General features: G+C 43.8%; 1 protein-coding gene across 13 annotated transcripts in view; it reads right to left on the bottom strand.

Moving 5' to 3' along the window:
• Ppfibp2 (PPFIA binding protein 2) overlaps nt 1-23,683 on the bottom strand; it is a 139,583-nt gene that overhangs the window by 65,800 nt on the left and 50,100 nt on the right. For 10 of the 13 annotated variants that reach the window (XM_060367788.1, XM_060367787.1, XM_060367789.1 and 7 more), the window contains one exon: nt 18,018-18,232. In XM_060367788.1, the coding sequence (XP_060223771.1) occupies nt 18,018-18,232 (215 nt within the window). Of the gene's footprint in view, nt 1-4,078; nt 4,234-18,017; nt 18,233-23,683 lie in introns of those variants that run through there. The other 3 variants (XM_021659313.2, XM_060367798.1, XM_060367797.1) reach the window with 2 other exon arrangements.

The following is a 23,683-nucleotide window of genomic DNA, read 5'->3' as shown; positions in this document are numbered from 1 at the left end:
TGTTGTTAATGGGTAGAAGTGGCCTATCACAGGAGCTGCTGGCTATGTCTTTAGTGACCATTACAGTCTAATGAACAGAAGGTAAGACAGGTACCTGTGTGTCGGTTTTTGCAGTGTTTCTGACCCAAGTGGCCAGGCTACTTGCTCAACCATTTGAGTTTGCAATGACATAGAATAAGGTTTCAGGTTTACAGCTTAAATGTAGTCACATTTTACTACAGAACTATGGTAAACTGCATGGTACACTCAGGTGGCTCCATTTTATAACTGACTACAGAGTGGAAATTTTCTTATACATTGCAAGTGCTGAAGCCAGGCAGCAGTGTGAAGATGCTCACACCACGATTTGAGTTCTCTTCCTGGGAAAATGAACTCCTGCTCAGAGGGCAGTGGGTTGGTCCCACAGACACTGCTGGGAGCAATCTTCAAAAGATTCCTTCATGGTTATGTGGGCTGGATCTACTGATCTCAGTGCAGGCCATGGAGAAACTGTTGATGAGTCAGGGATCCAGACAGCTGAGGGGGATGGGGGCCTCTGGGTACTTATAGCAGGAATTACCTAGTGCTTGAAGTAGAGGGTGAGCTCCTAGCAGTTTCTGCTTAACAACCAGAGATAAGCTGAGCAGAGCCAGCAGTCAGTGGGCTTCTGGTTACATGTGCTGGGCCAGGTTGCAGTCATCTCTTCTATGTCTTCCATTGGGTTGGTTGCAGACCTTGATCTGGAACATGAGGAGGAACCTAGAGCTAGAGGAGTAAATGGCATGGACATCTAGAAGTCCATCATTGCCTACTCCTTTTCACTTTCTCCTTCCTGCTAACAGCATAAGCAGCTAACCATAAGGTAGCTGAACATTTCCTATACACAAGCTGCACTGTGCTAAGCATTAGCCTTACTTGATCCTCAAAAAGACCTATGTGTAGAAAACACTATTGAAAGCTTCCTTATCATCTAAGTAAAAACAAGTCCCGGCTTTTGAATAAATAGGCCTAAGATCACATACCTGGGCTGTGTGGCAAAGCCAGGATTTAAATCCAGACTGCAACTGTATGCCTATAGCTATTACAGTACACAATACCCGACTCAAAGGCCCCAAAGTGATGTTTGTTTTCCATGCAAACACTATTCTTCCAACTTGCTACCCAGCAACGCCTCAAAATAGATGTCGAGACTCACAGCCAAACACTGGGTGATGTGTAGAGCATCTTGTGGAAAAGTGGGAGGAAAGAGAAAAGGACCTGGAGGTGACAGGAACACCGCAAGAAGACCAACAGGGCCAACTAAACAGGACCTAAAGGGGCTTGCTGAGACTGAAGCATCAATCAAAACCACACATGAAATGGACCTAGGCCTCCTACAAAGATGCAGCAGATGGGCAGCTTAGGCCTCATGTGGGTCCTCTAGTAAAGTGGGGACTGAATAGAACACAGACTCACTTCCCAGATTTTTGATCACTTTCCCTTGGCAGAACTGCCCTGCCAGGCCACAGGGGAAGAGGACACACTCAGTCCAATACAACTTGATGTTCTGGGCTGGATGGGAAAGGGAACTACCCTTTTCTGAGGAACAGGGGAGATGGCAGGAGGGTGGAACTGGGAGGGGAGGATGGATAGAGCTACAACAAGGATGTAAAGTAAATAAAAAAATAATTTAAAAAGAAAACAAAATTAAACAAAAAACAGAATATATACTTGGGGACTACTAAAGCATGAAATGCAAAGGGTAGGTTGAAAAATGGGTTGGGACCAAAGCCTGAGGAAGCTCAAGAGGCTTCATTTCCTCTTCCAGACTGAAAGTCCCAGAGGCTCAGGGTCAGTGTCACACACAGCAGGAGCATCTTCTGGCTTGGGGAGATTAAACAACCTGGCACAAGGATCCAGGGTAAAGAAGAGAACCCATCCACCACAGAATATATTTTGACTGACACATCCAATACTCAATGTTCGATCTACTGTCGTTAAGGGCTCTTAAAATCCTAAAAGCAAAGGAAATATATTTGCTATGGGTCCTGTAGGTGTTCTGAAGTAGTCGCCTGGCTCACAGAGTTCATCAGCAAACTTTACAGGCACCAGAATTTACATCCTGTGACTTGGAGCAGATAGAACCTTCTCATTCTGCTGTGTGGAAAGAACTGGCTTCTAAAGAAAACAGAATCTCTCAGGACCAGTCCCAACATCCCTGCAGGGCTACAGCTGTGGCTCCTAGTATCCCAGGCATATTGTGACTGGCAGGCCCTCTCAGTTAAAAGCTTTATTTTGGAAATGAAGACACAAGAACTATGTGGTAAGTATGTTTCCTAGATCCCTTCAGGATCTCCCTACCATAGCTTTTTAAAAGCTGAGGTTGGTGCCAACCTTTGCCAAAAGATCTGGTAGTCTCAGCATGCTCTCTGGTGGCTGGGACACCCTACTCCCTGCAAAGGTTTAGCACGGACAGGATTTCTGCCGCATTCAGAACCAATCATTTTCTGCATATTTGGCAGAACTGAAGAAGGAACAGGATGAAGAGAAAGAGAAAAATGGTTCAAGACCAGGCTGCACGACCACTAAGATACCAGCAATCTCGATGTTCTCAGCCTCTCCTCTTGGGCTAGCACTAGCTGACTCCTATCAGGCATCTAACTCTCTAATCATGTCTCAGCCGCCTCACTTTCCCAACACAGCTTTACCACACTTCGCATTAACAGGGATCCTCTTAAAATACAAGTTAGACCCCACGATGGAGCCCATGTTTCTTCCTCATTACAAACACTGTCATTATAAACCACTGTCACCCACTGCCCCTACATGGTCTTCACCTGTCTCTACCCACCATGACTGAGTCTAGCAACAATAGCTTTCTCTGTTTTAAAACCATCTACACTCTCTTGCCTCTGCACATGCGCCACCCACTGTTGCTTTGGCCTGAAAAGTTTCTCATCCCATTTCCACCTGACTTGTTACTATTGTTTCTTTAGGTCTCTGTAAAGGTCTATTTCTTCATGGAGAGTTCCTGACCCTCTTCTTCAATCATCAACAGCCCTCCTGAGCCTTCCTTAGTGCACACTTGTAATCCAACATTTATTTCCAGGGACTGTGTGACCTCCATTTCCCATTAAGGTGGAGGAGGTTGGTTCAACTTTGCTCACTGCTGTACACACAGTACCAGGAGTTCTGTATTTGCTAAGGAAGCACTGTAGTTGCAAAGGGCACACACACAAAAGCCAGCCAGCCCAGTACCTGGGAGCTGGACAGGGAAGATCTGTTTGTCCCTTCAAGCAGGATACTTCCTGTCCTTCTGCGGTTACAATGTCAAACCTCTTATCTGTCAGGTGCTCTTGCCCTCCTCTCTCCCAAACAGCCTAGAATTCAGCCTAGAATTCCTCAGTGTGAAATGAATGTGAACCCATCTTACAAGAGAACACTAGAGTTCTGAGTACAATGCCACTTGGCCCCCAAGGTTCATTCATTCCTTACTCAAACTCTACACAAATGCCTATGCCCTGAAGAAATGGTACAAACAGCTTGCAAACAAAATCCTGGGCTTCAGAACACTGAAGAGAAAACTACTCCGGGGCCTTCCTCTGGAAACACAGAAGCTCACTGGGCTGCCAACAAGTATACCCTCTGCTCCGGATAACACCAGGGCTGAGAATGAGTTAAATGACTTCCGAATGCAGGCACTTAAGACAGCAGCAGCTTCCGATCTGTGTCCTGAAACCCAAAAGCACTGGGCAGAATTTTCTGCTCACAGTGTATGGGGATCCTGAATACTTAAGAGCCAAAGTTAAAATAACTGATCTTTCCTCACTCTGTTCTTGCCTTTCAATACAGAGGCTCATTCACTAGGCTGTCAGAGCAGAAACAAAGGCAGCTGCCTGTTTTTTCCCTTGGTGTCTATAATTAGATTCTCATGAAGAACTTGGCCACAACAGAATTCGCTAGACAAATACCTCCCTCTATTATACGTACATACACACACAAACATACATACACATACACACACACACACACGTACAAACACGTGGCCAAAACACACCCCAAAGTGTCTCTCCCCTTACTCATCTCCAGAGAGACCCAGACAAAGCAGCCAGTCACTTACCCTCTTCAGCCACGAGAAATGCTTGTAAACATCAATGTCCCCATCCATGCTGGGTACCCATGTCAGCAGTTAGAGTCCTTGGTTGAGAACAAGCCCTTTTTGCGGGCTGCAGCTCAAGCCCTCTCCTCCTCCCTGCCTCTTGCCCCCTCCCCCGCAGGAACAACAAGATGGGTTCTAGTTTCCCTACTTCTCTGGCCTGTGTCCTGTAGCCTTTCTTTCCCTGCACAGGGTCAGCTACAAGTCTCAGACTTGACGGTGCTGCTCCAGCGTCCTCCCCCACCGCCCCCACAGACAGGCAGGCCGGGAGGCAGGCAGGCAGGCACACAGACACATGGACACACACACACACCAGGACTGACTTCAGAGTCCTTCAGAGCAATCAAACCTCATCAAAAGGGCAGCAAGAAGATGTAAACACACATACACTTGAACTAATACACTCACACATGGCAATGGGAACCCTCTCAGTGATAATACCAGTGCCTGCCAGAGGGAAACAGTCCGGAAGAAAATGCCTTGTCTGGCTTCCCCCTTCTGGAGTGGCTGGAACTCATTACCGAGAGCCCCCGATTTCCTGTCTCTGCTTCACTCTGCATTTACCCACAGGCTCCCAGCTGCTCTCAGTTTATTTGGGACTAGGGAGACAACTAAAAATAAGCACAACTCCCAGAGGAGCTCGCTGGTTCCCACACACACACACACACACACACACAAAACACACACACATACACATACACACATGCATGCACAAAACACTCCCCAAAGCCCACACCTACCCTTCTCACAGATGGGCCATGGGCTGTGCCCCAATGAAAGCCTGGGTTTCCAAAAAGGACGGACTTAGAACCAGGTCCTGTTCCAGTTCTGGGCTCAGAGGTATGCCAGGCCTAGGTAGGGTTACTGCTGTCATTGGCACTGGTGGCACTATTCACCAGAGACCGGTTGCTACAACCTCAAAACCTTTACTACTGGCTCCTTCAGGGTGTGCTGCTCTGGGCTGCGAGCCACCACTGTCAGGGTCCCCCAGGTCACATTTGACATCAGGGCTTACTTGCTTCAGTCATGTCCCAGGACTGCCTCCTGGCTGTCTTCACTTACATAGAACCTGCTTCACAAAGCAAGCGGGGTGATAGACAGGCTGAGTTTCCATGAGACGTGGGGAGTGGCTTCAGGTAAGAAGGAGCCCTGGAAAGCCTGGAGGAGAAGGGGAATTGTGGGGTTTCCCACTGGTGGGTCACATGCTGGCTTCCCAGGGTACCATCTAACACTCCCCAGATGTCGCCACACCACCTCTGAGATACTTTCAGAGCTCCCCCTAAAGCAGCTTTTCTCCCTTGCCCAACCCTTAATGTGTGGCCTTTGGCTATGACTGATTATGAAAGTGATCTTTGATGTGGGTGCACTGGGAATGGTGGTTACATGCAATGGCTCTGTGCTCAGCTGTCTGTCATGAATGACTTGCAGACACACATCATGTGACTGGTAGGGCCTTCCTGTGTCTTTCCTGGAAATCCCAGCATAAAGAGAAGATTCCACTGGGTTTTAACAGCCCCCTCAACACGGCATCAATGTTCAGCACAGCCCACAAGCCAAACCAAAAAAATCAGGGCACAAATCAGGCTAGCAGCAAAGTCAGAGATCACGAGGCCAGGGGAGGAGGGCTCGGGCAGGCAGCTGGCATGAAGGGAGGAGTAAATTCCTGCAGACACACCCAGATCAGAGGGCAGAAGGAGAAAACAGCTCACTGCCCTGCCCTGAGCTCTGGATCCCTCCCCTGGCCTAGTTCTAGTGTGATCTAAGACCCTCCATCTAAACCCAGTGTTGTTTACCCCCACCCAGACCTTAGTATAGTGTGTGAAGAGTACAGGTGTAGGGAGGTCTTTTTAAAAAAATACTGTCTAGGATCTTAGGAAAGTCAAACGAGGAAACCCAGTAAGCAAACACTTAGCACCTAGATAAAAAAAATGTACTTCCTGCCCTGAGTAGATAAAGAAGTCTCTTTCACAGTAAGTAATAAAGGTGTGCAGAGGTTGGGGAGCTGATTTGGAGGCAGAATCCTACTCTCTGAGGATGAGGGAGACTCCTGCTTTCCACAGAGTGGCTTAGTGCCTGCCTTTACTTCTGCTGGGAGACGAGGGGTCAGGAGTGAAGCAATACCCACAAACTTACTCCCATGACAACTCTTCCTCAGCTCCTTCATGGTACATCCCACTTCTCCCACTGTTGACTAGAGCTTTTTTTTCAAAGACCCTAGGGATTCCCAGCCCATGGCAAACCATAGCTGATGGTGGACAAGGCTTGACTCTGCCCAGTACAATTTTTGTGACACAGAAGAGGCTTAAGCACTCTCAGAATGAAAGAACGAGGCTCAACATAGTGAGGCTAGCAAAGTCTAATATTCTACTTAGAGAGAGTGTTTAATGGCCTGTTTGCCTAAAGGGGTAAAACCAGGGCCAATATCATCTATTAACTCACTTTTGTGTGTGATAGTCTAGGAGCGGGTGGGAAGGGAAGCAGAAAGAAGAACAGAGGAGCTGAGCTGAATTCTTGGCACTTTTATGCATCTGAAAATGGCAGCGCTTGCCTGAGTCTTTGACTGTTTCATTAAAAACACCAAAGCATGTTTTACTTATTGTACTTCAACCCCTAAATCCACAAAGAACGCTCCAAAGGATCTGGAGCAGAGCATGAACATATGGCTGGCAGGAAAGACAGTGGAAGGAATAAATGAGGTACCTGAACACAGGAACTTTAGGCACCTACAACCTCAGAAACCCTCAGGAATGCAGCCGGAGCTCCCTCGAAGTACTGTGGGTGAACCCAGATGCACCACACCCAGCCCAAAGGCCATCCTGGTCAGGGGTGCCTTCAGATAGGACTGTAAATACATTTATTATATATATGTAAAAGAAATACATATACACACACAGACCATTGACTCTCTATGGCTCTTTATGGGTCTAAAGCTGGTTTTCATCCTATTATCAAGATGGTCCAAAACATACACACATACACACACACACACACACACCCCACAGGGGAGCAGCGTGGCTTCACCTGACTTAAGCTTGCATTTAGGTTGCCCTTGATATTTCAGTGAGGAGAGGGGGCCGCACTTTATGTTTCTATTATACTGCTCCTTCAGGCTTGGGTATGGGGAGTGCTGGGAATCAAAAGGGTACACAAATAGGGGTCACCACACTGACCTTAATAACCTGCAGGGCTTTCTGAGAACCATCTCACCTATACCCACACTCAACTGTACCCACTCCTGGATCCTGAGGCAGCCAGCTGGGTGCTGAGAATGAGTGGTCAGGGAAGGAAAACATAGGTACAAGGCCAGAGTGGTGGGCCTGGGATGGGGGAACTTGTGGCTCACTTTCACCATCACCCAGGAGCCCTCTAGGGTCGTCACCTACCTGGCCAGCATTCTGAGAATGAATAACTGGCTCTTGAGCTCTCCATCCTGCCAGCTACCAGGAGTCAGTAGCACACTATAGAGCAAAACTATATACCAACCCACCATCTGCATCCCAGAGCCTTGGCCTCTAGGACATGGTGACAGCTGTAAAGACACCCCCACCAATCCCATCAGTCTGACACAGGCCGTGCTCAAGCAAACAGGGGCCCTCTGCTGTTATCAGAGAGGAAGGAGGGGGTAAGGGAAGTCCTGACTATGAGCTTGCATCCTGGCCATTACTACCCTTCACGAATGTCCCCAGAACATCCAAGCTTGGAGTACCCACCTGCCCAATGGGTCAGGACAAGAGACAAATGCTAAAGCGCTTGACTGCTATTTGTAGCATGAAATTGGTCACAGCCAATGTTAAACCAAGAAGTGTGGCTGAGCTTTGGTAAACCTTATTTATAGATGATGAAATTTGATTTTTTTTTATCTTTTCTACTTCATGAAATAGTCTTGTGATTTTTTTCTTCAGTTATTAAAATGTGAAAATCATTCTTAGCTGATCCAAGGGCATGACAAACAGGCAACAGGCCAAACATAGGCCAGAGTTCACAAACTTCTAGGTTAGGACTAAGCTTCTCCTCCAATAATGAGTTGTCTGGGTAGGAGGGGCTTGTAGTGAAAATGCCAAGTCTGACCAGCAGGGTAGGACTGGAACCTGGATTTAATTGCTAACAAACTTCCATGAAGATACTCACATGGATGGTCCCAGGACCACACCTGGAGTAATAAAAAATAAGAAACCCACTTCCAGAAGTTCCCCCAGAGAACTCAGGCCTGGTAGAATGCATTTCTGTGGCTGGCCAGCCACAGCACTGCTGAAGGGGCAGAAGGCTCTGGGCGGTGTATCACAGGCCTTCTTTGTGGGTTGAGGGTAAGTGGATGTGGACATGCTTAGACCTCAAGTCATGCTTACCTGGCAACACCCCCTACACCACGTCTCCTGGGCCTGGAGCAGGAAATTCAGAGGGAAAGATTTATTTGCCATTTCACCAGTGTTTGTACATTCTTTGCCATTTATAAACACTGGTTCCTGGAGGCTGGAATAGTCTCTTTTGGTCAGGTCCTGAAAGGATCCAGATTGCTAGAATTTACTTGCCGGGGGGAGGGGAGCAATAAAAACCCAGGGAGAAAAAAAAAATAAAACTGTTAAATCTGCAGTAACTGAGAGTCCCTCAAATGTCGGTTGCTGTGCCAGGAAAATTGTGTTCATAATCCCCCAAGGCACAAGGAGTGTTTCTAGGGCTGACAGATACCACATGGCCCAGGAAATGCCTCCTGGAATGTGGAGAGTCATCCTCCTGTGCCCCGGCCAAAGGAAGAAGAGTCAAGGAACCTAGAGAGGCTTTCTTGCCATTAACAAGGGAAAGGTCAAATCTATGCTCCTCTAGGTTTAGAGCTCGCAGGTCTTCTTCCACAGCCCTACAATGAAGCCTTCCCTGTCAGCTGTTTGTTCACTAGTTTCTAAAGAAAACAAGAAAGGACTCTTGTTTTTGGCTGACTGGGATGTAATGCTCAGCAGCCTCACAGGAAAAAGAAAAAACAAAAATTCAAACTATTTTCTCTTATAAAACTTACTACCTTATTCCTGGTCCTTGACCTCTTCTTAGTCATTCTAGCTTTTGTCCCCGAGTGCCACCTACTGGCTTCCTGAAGTACTGCATATGGATAAAGCACCACCACTGCACCCTGTCCACCAGGGACTGGGGGTACAGAGGGGGACTGATCCTTACCTATTTCTGAGCGCTCACTCAACTGTACACTATACCCACCTTTGGAGAGGTATGAAACACATACTGGAAATTAGCTCATTTATGCTGCACCTTTTTTGTTTACAAAACTAAGTATTCTCCAACCTGTGTGTGTGTGCGGGTGTGCGTGTATACACTGACAATCAAGCCCAAGGCCTCCTGCAGTCTAAGCATGCACACTACTATTAAGCTATAAGCCACTGAATGGCATCCCCATCTTCTCTTTTTTAAAACCTGGAGGAGGAAAAGATTTCCCTACAAATCCCCTGCTTGTAGCTTTGTACAATTAAACTGTTCAATAAAAACATATCCAGATTTGCATGGTCCTGCTGGAGAAATGAATCATGTCGCAAGAGAAACCCAAGCTCATGTTTTTTGTTTTGTTTTATTTTTAATAACCTGTGAGGCAGCCTTTTCTCCTACTTTTCTTGAATCACCTCTAGATTTCCAATATGGAAAGCAGATTTACTTGCTTGGTTGAGTGAAGAATTGTACATTGAATGTGGCAGGGGGGAAGGCTCAGGCTTTGTGTGAGGAGCTGCAAATGAAGGAGCCATAATCTGTGACAAGATGGCTAGCTGATGCGGGCAAAGGCCAAGGTCCTTCCGAGGCTTTTCTCTTTCTTTGGTGGAAGACTAGCTCAAAAGCTGTGTGAGGGGCCTGCATTGACAAGCTAAGATTTCAGAGGTACACATATACATGACATGGGGCCTCCCAGAGTGACAAGCAGAGGCTGCCCATGCAAGGCAGATCTCTGCACAGTTCTTGAAATGCAAGCCTCGGCTGAGGCTCCCCAAATGGTTTCCACTTTGAAAACTAAGAAAGGTGGACTAAAACCAAGGCTGGTGTCTCAAAGAAGGCCTGTTGCTCCAGTCTCCAGAATAAAATGCTAATTCATGGGGGCTGGGGATTCAGCTCAGCTGGTAGAGTGTTTGCCTGCACACACAAACCCCTGGCATCCCCCCCCCACACACACACCATATAACCCTAGAATAGTGACACAGGCCTAGAGCCCTAGCACTAGAGAGGTAGAAGCACAATGATCAAAACTTTAAGCTAATTCACGGCTGTGCAGTGAGTTAAAGGTCTAGCTTAGACTACATGAAACCCTTCTCAATACACACAACACACACATACACATAAAAGGAGAGAGGGAGAGGGAGAGAAAGTGAAAGAGGGAGAGAGAGAGAGAGAGAGAGAGAGAGAGAGAGCGCTAGGCAAGATCTTCCAGATAATTAAACTAAGTGGATATTTCCAATAGGAAGCTGAGTCTCAGAGTACAGGAAAGGGTGGAGCACTGGCCTTTTAAACTCGTTCCTACCTCCTAACTCCCCTTGCCTTGGTTCAACTGCTTTCACAGCAGGCTTAACACTATCAGCCAAACATAAAGGATGACAGTCCTATCTCCTAAAGGAGACATTTCTGCTGCCTGCAGGACAGGAGGAGCACCTCACTGAATCCTCTTTGCTGGCAGCCTTAGCATGCCTGGAACTCCAAGAAATTCTTTGTACAAAAACCTTATCTTTTTTTTTTTTTTTAACATTGTATGGTTTTGGCTTCTTTGTCAAAAATCAAGTATCTGTAGGTGTGTGGATTTATTTCTGGGTCTTCTATTTGGTTTCATTGATCCACCATTCTGTTTCTATGCCAATACCATGCAGTTTTTATTACTATTGCTCTGTACTATAGGTTGAGATCAGGGATGGAGATACCTCCAGATGATCTGTTGTTGTACAGGCTTGTTTTAGCAATACTGGGGTTTTTTTTGTTTTTCCACATGAGGTTGAGAATTTTTTTTTTAAGGTCTATAAAGAATTGTGTTGGTATTTTGATGGGAATTGCATTGAATCTGTAGATTGCTTTTGGCAGGACGGCCATTTTTACTGTTAATTCTACCAATCCAATCCCTGAGCACGGGAAATCTTTCCATTTTCTCATATCTTCTTCAATTTCTTTCTTCGGGGACTTGACTTTTTTTCAAACAGGTCTTTTACTTGCTTGGTTAGAATCACACCAAGGTACTTTAGTGGTTATTGTGAAGGGTGTAGTTTCCCTAATTTCTTTCTCAGCCCTTTTGTTTTTGGTATACAGGAGGGCTTCTGATTTTTTTTTTTTTTTTTTTTTTTTTTTTTTTTAGTTAATTTTGTATCCAGCCACTTTGCTGAAGGTGTTTATCAGAATAGAAGCCTACCACAGAGGGCCTCTGAAAGACTTTACCCAGCAGGGTATAAAAGCAGATGCTGAGATTCATAACCAAACTTTGGGCAGAGTGCAGAGAAGATAGTAAGACCTGGAGAGGACAGGAGCTCCACAAGGAGAGCAACAGAACCAAAATATCTGGGCACAGGGGTGTTTTCTGAGACTGATACTCCAACCAAGGACCATTCTTGGATATGACCTAGAACCCCTGCTCAGATGTAGCCCATGGCAGCTCAATATACAATTGGGTACCCTAGTAATGGGAACAGGGACTGTCTCTGACATGAACTCAGTGGCTGGCTCTTTGACACACACACCCCTGGCCCCAAGCAGGGAGCAGCCTTGCCAGGCCACAGAGGAGGACAATGCAGCCAGTCCTTATGAGACTTGATAAGCTAGGGTCAGATGAAAGGGGAGGAGGACCTTCCCTATCAGTGGACTTGGAGATAGGCATGAGAGGAGATGAGGGACGGAGGGTGGGACTGGGAGGAAATATGGGAGAGGGCTACAGCTGGTATACAAAGTGAATAAACTGTAATTAATATTAAAAAATTAAAAAAAAAAACCTTGTCAATCAGCTTTCCATGAGCAGGCCCAGAATTCAGGCACAGACTCCAAGGAAATCTTAATCACTTGCCCCTGTTTCACTGACACCCTGGGGACAAATCCTGGATCAGAGAGCCCTGCAAACCCTTTGTCAGGCCTGGAGGCCACTTCTCATACTAGGTATTGTCAAAGGGCAGGGCAAGGGTCTAGGCCTCATAGCTCTAGAAACTTATAGCTAAGCACTGTTCAATCTTGGGCAGGTCTGCTGCTCTCTGAGGTAATCCTGGCAGATTCTGACCAAGACTCTTGCTGGCTATGATGCTACAACTGTGCCTCAGCCCCAGAGAGGTAGAAGGAACAAGCCCTATGCTCGCACACACCCAGCTGTCCACTCTGACAGAGCAGGACCAGGAGCTCCCTCTCCATCTATTGTCCTATCCCACTAGGCAGGCAATCCCCGATAGCCAATGCTACATGCCTAGCAAGCCTCTTTATCTTAGGGACCCTATGGTGTCTAAAGAGCTAGCATCCCTGAAGAACTGCAGCAGCAGGAAGCCACACTTCCCAAGACCATAATCCTTCCTCTCTGACCAGCAAAGGTCATCTGACACAAGGGTAGCTAATCTTCAGTTCTGTTGAAAAGGGAGACAGCTCAGTTAATGAAAACAAATCCTGTGTGTACAAGCCTGACAGCCTGAGTTCAGATCCCCAGAACCCACCTAAAAGCCAGATGTGGAGTGTATCTGTAATCACAGCTTACCTATGGTGAGATGGGAGGCAGGAGAACAGAAGACTCCCTTGTTAGCTCATGGGCCAGAGAGCCAGTGACAACAACAACAACAACAAAAAAAAAAAAAAAAAAAAAAAAGATCCTGTCTTAGAAACAAGGTAGAGGGTGAAAAACAACACCCAAGGTAATCCCCTGACCTCCACATACACCATCACACATAACCAGGCATACGCACATACCAAGAAATATTTAACTTTCATATTTCTATTTCACTGGCATTTAATATTTTTATGTACCTGCAGGACTTAGCACTAAACTTATTTAGCAGCTCAATGAGATTCTTTGCTTTGTGGATTTGAGGTTTTAATGGACAAGCATGTTGGCGATGTAGCTCATTTGGTAAAGTGCTTTGCTAGTATGTAACAGGTCCTGGGTTCAACACCAGCATCACCTAAAACTAGGTGCATGCCTATCCTAAGAGCTTGTATCAAAAATAAATTATAAAAAGGAAATTTAGAAAGGTATCGGACGGGTCTGATGCTCTTTGGGTGGATGACACCTAAATGAACATCGGTACAAAGTCCCAATTTATTTCTAATATCAGAGATCAGACCTCTACTCTTGCCTGATGCATCTAAAACAAAAAGGGGGAACTGTAGAGAGCTGTGGAATGCTATGCCTTAAAGATGGAGCTGGTTTCCGCCTTCCACCTTCCCGATGGTGAGTGCTCTCTGTCACGAACAATTCCACATTTGGCTAAGGCTGAGGATCTGGCTTGCTTCCATGTATGTGGACCTATCTGCATTGCCCATGTGGCACGCCTAGGTTGGCTACCCAGAGGCTATTTAAGCTGTGGGCTGGCTTTCCCCAGGGTCTGAGGATTGTTCAAGGTTCCTGAATAAACTGCATTGAAAAAAAAAAAAGGAAATTTAGAAATGACTGGCTGGTTAACTAGGAAAATAAATAAACACACACTCACTAATATACATATTCGCCATAAACATTTTGGGATGTCTTCCTAGGGGCCATTCTTTCCCTCTATTCTCACTTTCTGAAAGCAGCTACCTTCTGCAAGCCAGGCCTCAGCTCACCTTGGACTACTTACTGAAGTCAAGGTAGGGTGAATTTCTCATCTGTAATGCTTGAGACTGGCAGTATTTTAGTTGTTTTTGTTTGTTTGTTTTGCTTTGCTTTTCTAAAAAAGATTTTATTATTATTATTAAATACATAGAATCTACTTGGAAAGCATACCCAATCAAAAGATATAAAATAAAATTTTAAAATTCTGAAATCCAAAGTGTTCCAAATCTGAAACCTTATATGTCTTGAGCAGGGGTACCCAAGTTGTTCTTGGTCTAAATGCCCTATTATTCTTTTCTAGCCTCCTCTAATGCTCCAGTAGCATCTTGGCCACTGGACCAATGGGAAGGGTGCTGGAGGACCTCAGAAAAACACCTCCCCCTTTAATTAAAAATAAATAAAAATGGATGTACTGATCAAAAGAAACTGATCAACTCTGGACAGAGCTGAAGAGCCGTGTGAAGACATGGCACCTTAGCTTCATCAGCCACTGAAATATACACCTGCTGAAACTCCAGCCAGAGGAGGGAGGAGCTGGAGCCTTTGAAGTCATCTAGAGCCAGTAACTTCATGTGGGCATGCCCAGCCTCCCCACTTTTCTAGTGATCTAACCCTGTTGACACTGCTTTGTTGGGAGAAAGTACTCCAACAGAGAGTGATGTTATGAGGCAGAGCTGGACTATGTCAACAACAACAACAAAAAAAACAGCAACTCTGAGGCATGTCTGTCTACAAGACACAGACAGGCACCTAATGTGCAGTCTGTGTTGAACAGGAGAAACAGGTTCATCCTGCCTGCTCCCTTAAACTGCTTTTCTCATTCCAACTCCAATCTTAATCTACCTAAAGGTCTTAAACAAACAAACAAACAAACAAAAAACAAACTTGGCATGATGGCACACGCCTTTAGTCCTAGCTTTCAGGAGGCAAAGGCAGGAAGAATTCTATGAGTTCAAGCCAGCCTCGTCTACACAGCAAGTTCTAAGACAACCAGGGCTATATAGACCCTGTCTAAACAAGAAGTCTTAAAATAAAATCAAGTGGCATCTTAGTGATTAAAGCAATGCTTTTAAATTTTAATGAATCACTTCAAGATAGTTTAGTGCCTGATCTGAAGTAGACATCTTTTCACAAGCTCCTAGCCAAATAGAGCAAAATTTGTGTGGCAAATCTTTCACAAGGACCAACCTAAAGCACCCAGTGACCTGTCCGCTGCTCTGAATTAGTGGCTGTACAGACAAGACCTAGTGTGGAATGTGTGTAGAGCAGAGTGTAAGTTGACTTTAGGTCAGCCAGACCTAAAAAGCAGACAGGCCATTTCTGCTCAGAATCAAACCTTAACATCCAGCTCTGGTTTCCTGGAATGTTTACGTGAACTTCTGACCCCAGGAAAGTACACCATTCATAGGTGGCTGATAGGCACAATTACTCTAAAAGATTTATGGATTCAATAGCTTTTAGAGGGATTGGTCTTAAGCTGTGGATTCTTGCTATCATTATAAATAATCAGCCACTAAAAATTGTGCAAACCTGAACACAAGGTGTTTCCCTAAGCACCATGTCGACTGCATTTGAACAAAATTATTTTTAATATATTTCCCCCAAATATTTTAAAGGTTAGATCAATTTTTTTTCATGCCACACATTAAAAATAGCGATGTATTTGTGTGAACTGTGACATAGAAGTCAAACCATGAACCTATTGGAGGAAGAAGCAGATACCTAGATTTTGCTGTGAAGTTAAGTCAGGCCTTTGTAGGGCAACAAAGAAGAGAAGAGACCCAAATGGTTAAGAGTGATAGAGTTAACTACAATCTTCTAAAACCCTATGGCTTGAAAAGCATAGCACTTAGGAAATTACATGCCCAAATAAAATAAAAGGTCATTTCAATATGATAACAACAAAACACCAACAGAAAAAAATGAGCACAAGATATAAACAGAGGGTAAAAAAAAAACCTGCCGAAGGGGTTACGGTGGTAGCCAGGCTGTGTGGGAAGAAATTTTAGAACTATTTTTGGACTTAACCTTTTAGGGCCTCCATTTGAACATCTTACTTTGATAATTTAACTGTATTAGTAAAACAAGTCATATGTGACTATGTATATATGAGGAATTTTTTCATGCAGGGTATGAGATGAAAAGCTTAGAAACTGTAGAGAATACTAATAAGCTAATAAAAGAACAGTTAGCCTTCACTAGAGAAAAAATGTACAAGAACAGCAGTAAACCTTTTTCCCTTTTGAAACTGCTAAAGCCATTTTTTTTTTAATCGTGGTGATTATATCTGAACTTAGGATAACATGGGATAGACCTGCTTCAAACTGAGCCAATGAAAATAAAGAAAATAAAATTCTTCTGAAAAGAGATTTAGAAAAATGTGTCAAAGGCTTAAAGATATTAACATTTTTGGATTACGGTTGCCAGGTTTAAAGAACTGCTCAAGCAATAACTGATCACTGTTTTTCACTGCTTATCTAAAAACCAAGTTTAACTGGACATTCTAGATTTTACCTTGATTTCTACAGTTATACTTCTAGAAAAAGACAGTTACTGCAGCAAAGCCCCATCTGGTGAAAGCCTTAAAGCAGCCTAAATGTCAGCATTAGAAACCGCCACACAAGCTGAGGTGCAGCCGCACAAGGTGATCGAGTGGCACATGTTCATTGCCAACTGTGCCGCAAAGGAAGACCGGAAACTGCGGGCTATGGGCAAACAGGACTTCCCTTCAGAAAGAACTGCCAGCAAACCTCCTGGCTATTGTGACGGTAAGGTTCTAGACAGAATTTAAAGAGAGCCAGAAAAAATAAGGCCTGGAGTCTCATGATAGAACTCAGAGAACAGAACGAGATGTGTTTATAAGGACTCTTGTGATTACATGGGGCTATCTGGCAGTCTAAGCTCCGTCTTCTTACTTCCCCTTCATGTTTAAGGTCATAAACATATGCACAGGTCATAAACATACTCACATGGCAAGGATCATGCTATTGTTACAAAGGCATCTTTGGGAAACCATTATAGTACCTACTACCCTGTACGGGTGCATGACACACGCACCAGACAGCAGCCTATATAATGAAAATATTGAATAACACATGTAATGAAGATAATGAGGAACTGGTCAGTGTTGAGGATGGCATGGGATAAGATTTGCTGACAGATCCCTCTAGAACAGAAAGGACACTAAGGCATCTAGAATGGAGGCTGTTTAATCATAAATGACATAATTTATGGATAAGGATGTCTCAACTTCCAAGATCAACCTCTCCCTCCCAATTTGATGCTCCTGTTCCTGCCTCCCACTTCTGCACATATTTTCTAATTCTGAACAGGTCTGCAGGGTTCTTGCATTAGAAGACTATACCCCAGCCTTCATCCTCAAATCAAGCTTAGGGACTACACTAGGGTACCCTCCTTCACCCCCTCTTGTCCTTCTCTGGCTTCCCAGCATCCTTCCCTTGGTCCTTAATGGCCACATCCTAGCTAATCTAAATGAGCCAGCTCCTCATCTCAGATGCTTTGGATGCTTTAAAGCTATAGCAAGGCTGCAGATTGACTACTCATCCCCTTCCCTACAGACCAGCAAGTCCCTTTAAAGCTATAGCAAGGCTGCAGATTGACTACTCATCCCCTTCCCCTACAGACCAGCAAGTCCCTTTAAAGCTATAGCAAGGCTGCAGATTGACTACTCATCCCCTTCCCTACAGACCAGCAAGTCCCCAGGCCTGATCAGGAGAAGCAGAAAAGAAGTTAAAAAAAAAAAAATCTCCATTACACTTTTGGGGCAAGAAGTAGTTTTAGGGCGAGGATCATGGGCAGAAACAAAGAAATGAATGAAGCAAACAGGCTTTAGGTTGTGGGTTAAAACTCCAGTAAGGGAGTCTAGCAAATCACATATTTAGGGGTGTCTGTTTGACCTGGATTTTCTCACTTTAGAAGAGAGTGACTGTAGACCAAAGGAAGGCAGAATGAATAGCTTAAATAGCTTGACTAGGATTTTTACTCCTGCTGAAGACCACCCAGTGGCAATGTACCCAAAGCTATATGGGAAGTAAGACAGGACTGGGAGATGCAGAGAGACATCCTCAGCTCTGGCCAATGGTAACATTCCATTGTTGCATAATTACATGTCCCACAATTCCCTTATCACACCATAAACCAACTCACCAAGCTATCTTCAAACCACTCCTTTATGTAGGCAGCTGTTGGGCCAGGGACCTGGCTCAGGAGGGCTTCTCTTTCCTGAGGAAGTGCCAACATCTCCAGAGCCAGTCTCAGGTCCTCAATAAGATGGAGCACAGGTACAGAGTTCATACTGGAAGATGAAGGAGACAGCCCAGGCTCACAGGTACCATCACCAACATCTGCAACTGCTTTAGTGCCTGGGACAAAAAGAGATGGAGACGTGGGTGAGAAGAGTGATGTCACAAGAATGATTGTCTCAAGAACAGAGACAATGAGAAGAGGAAAGGGCTGAAGGCTCACTCCCACCTCACATGGACATGTGACAGCAGCATCTTTATTTAGAGCTGGAACGGTAGAAAGAGAGGCCCATCAGAGCTGGGTACAGCCCATGGAGCCTGACATACAAAGCTCACACATGAAGACAACAGATAAAACACAGGCAGCCCTCACCAGTGACTAACACCAGTGAGACCCAATTCTTCACCTTTTACAAATGCATTTGTTTTCTTTTAAGTCAGTGTTAGACGGCACAGATGGCTACTCCAGACTCCTCCCTTACGGGCATTCCATTCCTCTCCCTGGTCCTGGTCACTGCTATCACTAGAACACCATGGCAGTGACTGTGCCAATCACAGTCTGGGACTTAAGAGGATTGACACCTCCTGCCAATTACCTTCTAACAAAGGCCAGCCATTCTGCAGGAAAGATAGCCCCAGCTGCCACCAGCCACCTCCCTGTGGTGACAGACTGTGAATGAAGCCATCCGGGGTCCTCCAAATGGAGATGAGACATCCCAGATAAAGTAACATGGGCCATCCCTATGGAACATTACCAATCACAGACTTACAAAGAAACAAATGGCAAAGGCTATTTGAGTTACTTGGGTTAACTGACCACAGTAAAGGACAAGGATTACTATATTCATTTTGCTAACTGATTATAGTGACGTAGATGCCCTGGGTGCTCCAATTGGGAGATTGCTGTATTAAAACTGTATTATTCCTATGTACATCCAGAGCCCATCTCCCCATGGTGGATAGCCTGGCCTCTGAGAACAGGATCTACACCAGGCAGACCTGAGTCCCTGGCATCCAGCAGATACTGAAATACTACTTGTTCAAATGGTTGCACACACACTCAAGTGAATAGCTGAAGAGAAAGAAATAAGTGCCCAGATTTCCTCAGAGGTCTGAGATGTGAGGTCAGTTCTTTCTAATTTAGTATGGCTAAAATAGGACTGTTTTTTTATCTTTCTGTACCCTATCATTCAACTACAGAAAAGCCCAAACTGACCTCACAGAGTCTGACGTGTGCTTTCAGCAATGAGAAGTCCTCCATAAAATGTAGTTTAAAGGATTTTTTTTTTTTTTTTTTTAGGGCACTTGGATTGTAAAGGCCAACAGGGTAAAATACCTAAAGTTAGGACTGCCCTAAAAATGAGAGCTGTTGGGCCACTATGCTCATGTGCCTGGCATCTAACTTCTGTTCCCTTTCTACTTTGAGAAGCCAGCATCATTCTTGCCAGGCAGTTTGGGAAGGAAAAATCCACACAGAAGGAAACAATTACCACAGAATTTGATTGCCAGTTTGCCTTCTGAAAATGTATGACAGAGGCAATCGTGGGTCACAATCCATAAACAAGCCAGGCTCTGGGGAGCTAGGAGACAGTGCAAATATCCATGTTCTGGTGTATGCTCAGCACTTTCTGGCTCCTACAGATCCAATTTGAAGCTGATTGGGAATTACACAAGCCAAACCTCAGGGAAGAAAACAGTCAGAAACTCAGCAAGCACTCCAACATCCACACAATTGCTCAGCACTCATTCTTCTGTGTTCTGAATGCATACTCTTCCTTTTTATAAAGTTTGTGTGTGTATGCATGTGTGTATGTGTGTGTATATGCCTGTGTGTGCAGCAGTCAGGATAATTTGGGGGATGCTGGTTTTCTCCTTCTATTATGGGTCCCAGGGACTGAGCTCAGGACACTGGGCTTGCACAGCAAGTATGTTTATCCACCAAGCCATCTTTTAGGCCACACATTCTAACTGCAAATATTTTCATTCAGGTAAAGTGTAGAATGAGTTTGGCTGAAAGAGACTGAAAATACAGGTTGTTTTTTTTTAATCAACTTTATGTGATGTTGTAGCCTTGAGTATTTTATACCACATACAAAAATGAAATTTTGAAAGATGAAGGTTATTTCTAAGCATTAAAGTAGAAGAGTATAAAGTGTAGAAGAAAATTGGATTAGTTTAAGATTTGGTAAGCACAAGAATAACTGAGCAAAATATAACAAAACACTGCTCACTACTATATAAAATTAACTTCTGCTACATAAAAAAACAAGTCTAAAAGTGCTACTTATAACACTTATACTAAAACATTAATAGATCCTTCATAAAGAGACACCTTATGAATCAGTCAAAACAAACAAACAAACAAAAAAAAACAAGTCCCAATTAACTTCTCACACACAAAACAGGCATAGGATTTTACACAGCTTACTCTGGAGCATCTACAAAAACACAAACAGAAAACTGAAATACAGAAATAAAAGGTTTTCTGGATAGTCACAGAACATTTAAAATGGGAGTTCAGTTTTTCATGAATAAAATTATTGAAATGAAGTTGAAAATGCAATGATCAATGTTGACAAGCATTTAGTGAGAACACTCAGAGACTGTTAACAGATACAAAAATTAGCCCAATTCTTTGTAAGCAAAGAATACTGTAAAAATATTTATACTTTTTAACTAGAAATTCCAATTTTACAAATCTAACTTAAGATAATATAATCATATGTGAGTCAAAGGTGAACACAAAGTAGTGATCTCTGTGGTATGCTAATTCTGAAAAAGTAGGGGTTAAAAACCACCAACTAGGTGAGTATTTAAGTTACTTAGAGAATATTCAAGAATATTCATATATAATCTATATGATTATATAACATTCAGAGAGAAAGAGAGAGAGAGAGAGAAAGAGATTGTCCAAGGAACTGGAAGCCTGGGGCCATATACTAATTTATAAACTATCTAATTAAGAGAGTGAAGAGAGGGCCCTGGCTGCTCTCCCGGTGGACCTGGTTCAATCCCCGACATTCACACGACCCCTCACAATCATCTATGACTCCAGTCCCAGGGGATCTGATGCCCTCTTCTGGCCTCCATGGGCACAGCATTCATGTGGTAGAGGCAGGCAAAATACCTATAACATGTAAGATCAGAAAGATTTTTAAAAAGAAAATATAATTAATGCATATGAATGTTTAAAGATACATACACAGATAGAATAATTTTTTAAATGTTGGTGATGCCTTTCAGAAGTGAGCAATCGCAACGTGGCATTTAGTTTGCACAGGCACTCCAGGTTAAAACATGCTTTCTAAATCCATACTGGATATTAGGCAATGCCAGCACAAGAGATTTCAAAGGTGTGTGTGCGTGTGTGTGATTTGTGTACTATACATGTGTGCAAATGTGCTGGTATCTTCCTCTATTGCTGTTCACGTCATTTTTTTTTGAGCTCATGGCTTCAGCTTGACTGGCCAGCCAGTGAAGTTCTGGCATCCAACTGCTTCCCTACCCCCACCCCAGGCACGGTAGCTATAGAAGCATGCACCATGCCTGCCTTTTACATGGGTGCTGGAGATCTGAGTTCAAGTCTTCTTGCATACCAATGCACTCTCTGGGCATTCTCATTATCCCTCTGGCCCTTCTTTAAATATTAAAGGAATGAGTGACTATAGACACATTCTCTCCCTGACCCGATGAGCTTTATTTCACACAGTAATTGCACAAGTGAAGAACTGGTATATTTTCAAACTATCTCAGAAATCAACTGCCACGTCACATGATCTGTTGGAAAGCATGCAAAGCCTGAGAGGATCACCTGGCAAATAGACCAAACCCACCAGGAGTTCCCTTCACCCACAGTGAACAAACAGAAAAGCTGAAACAGGGCCCCAGTTCAGACATAGGCTTGAAAAAGAATTAAAACCTTGAGGACTGTGGTAAAACCAGCTCAGATTGACTCTAGAGGAAGGACCCAGGGTTGGAGCTAGGTCCACCACGCCTCCTGAGAGCCGAGTGAAAGTCTGTATAAACAGTAGCCATAAATATTGCCTGTTTCATTCAAGGAGCTCTGAGAAAATTCACCCATAGCAGAGAAACCTATAGAGCCTCAGGCATGTCCGTAAAGCCATGTATACCTACACAACGTGAGAAATGCAAACTACAGGTCTCTGCATACCACAAGTGTAAGACAAATGCCTACTATGAATTCTTTCCTAAAAATCCCCAAGTAGAAATCAGTACACAGCACACACAATGGTCCTGAGTGGACATCTACAGCTAAACATTGCCAAAGGCACAGTCTCCCAGAGGGCGTAGTTCCCTGCTGATGACCAGCTCCTACACAAAATTACAACCACAAATCAAAACCAACAACCACATGCAGTAAATAAGAGAATGTATGCCTTCATCCTGGGGTCAACAGAACAAGACAACAGATTAACATGGTAAATGCCGATGTCTGTGGCAAGGGATTCCTCCCTAAATTATTTCTCAGAAAAAGGTGATTCATCTTATATTCAAGTGCTAAAAACAAGTTTCTCTCACTGGGAACACACTATTACATTATCTCCAAATAAGAAAGCACTGTTTAGGAAATATAAGTCAGCACAAAGGTCTCTAACTTTGGATGCTTACAGAAATCACAAGGGTATTTTGCCAACTACAGATGCATAGGTCCGACTTCAGAGAATCAAATTTAATTGGTCACAGATGTGATCTAGGGTAATGAAAGAGTTTACAGGCATTCCAAGATGCAGCCAAAGTGGAGACATTGCATTAGAAGGTCACTCAACCAATGCTGGTTTCTGATGCCTACACAGGCGACCTGGAAATTTTTATTTTAAGAAGGAAAACCCAAACTTAATATAGATACAGCAATTTTAGTTAACTTGTTTAATTTAATGTCCAGATAGTTGTTGAGGATAAAAAGCAGAAGTATAAAATTTTGTTAATAGTGGTTAATGACAATTTTTATTAGTATACATTAACTATAAACAAAAACAGATGTCATGACATTTTCATACATGTCTAGATGTAAATACATGCATATTTGGGTGTAGAGGGTGCACCTGTGTGTAACATAATCAGAATAGATACTTAGATCAAACTTCTAAAAACTGCCAAAAAAGAAATAAAAAATCATCAATAATCTGATAACAAACTAAAAATCCTGTAACAATCATCAATAATCCTATAAAGAAACTATATTACTGTTCTAATCTTTTTTACAGAGAAAAGAGCAAGCCAAATGCTTTCACAAGTTAATTCAATCAAACATTTCAGAACTAAATAGTTCCAATCTAACAGAATATTTAGTTTAGCCTAAAAAGGAGGAAACTCACTTTATAAGGACAGAGTACCAAGACAGGTGGTAGAGAAAATGGTAAATGGTGTCATCCATCCCAGAACTGTCCAACACAGTGATCTTGATTACTGCAAAAGAAAACTACAGCCTGTCTCCCTCTTAAGCTCAGATATATAAATCCTATGCAAAAATTATGAAAAACAAATCACATATTGTGTAAAGAGAAGAATCAAGTTCATCTCTCAGGAAATGATAAATCAAGCAGACACAAG

The sequence above is a fragment of the Meriones unguiculatus genome, chromosome 14, assembly GCF_030254825.1.
Source record: "Meriones unguiculatus strain TT.TT164.6M chromosome 14, Bangor_MerUng_6.1, whole genome shotgun sequence".
Classification (NCBI taxonomy): domain Eukaryota; kingdom Metazoa; phylum Chordata; class Mammalia; order Rodentia; family Muridae; genus Meriones; species Meriones unguiculatus.
The sequence above is the reverse complement of the archived record's forward strand: the minus strand, read 5'-3'. Positions and strand labels throughout refer to the sequence as shown.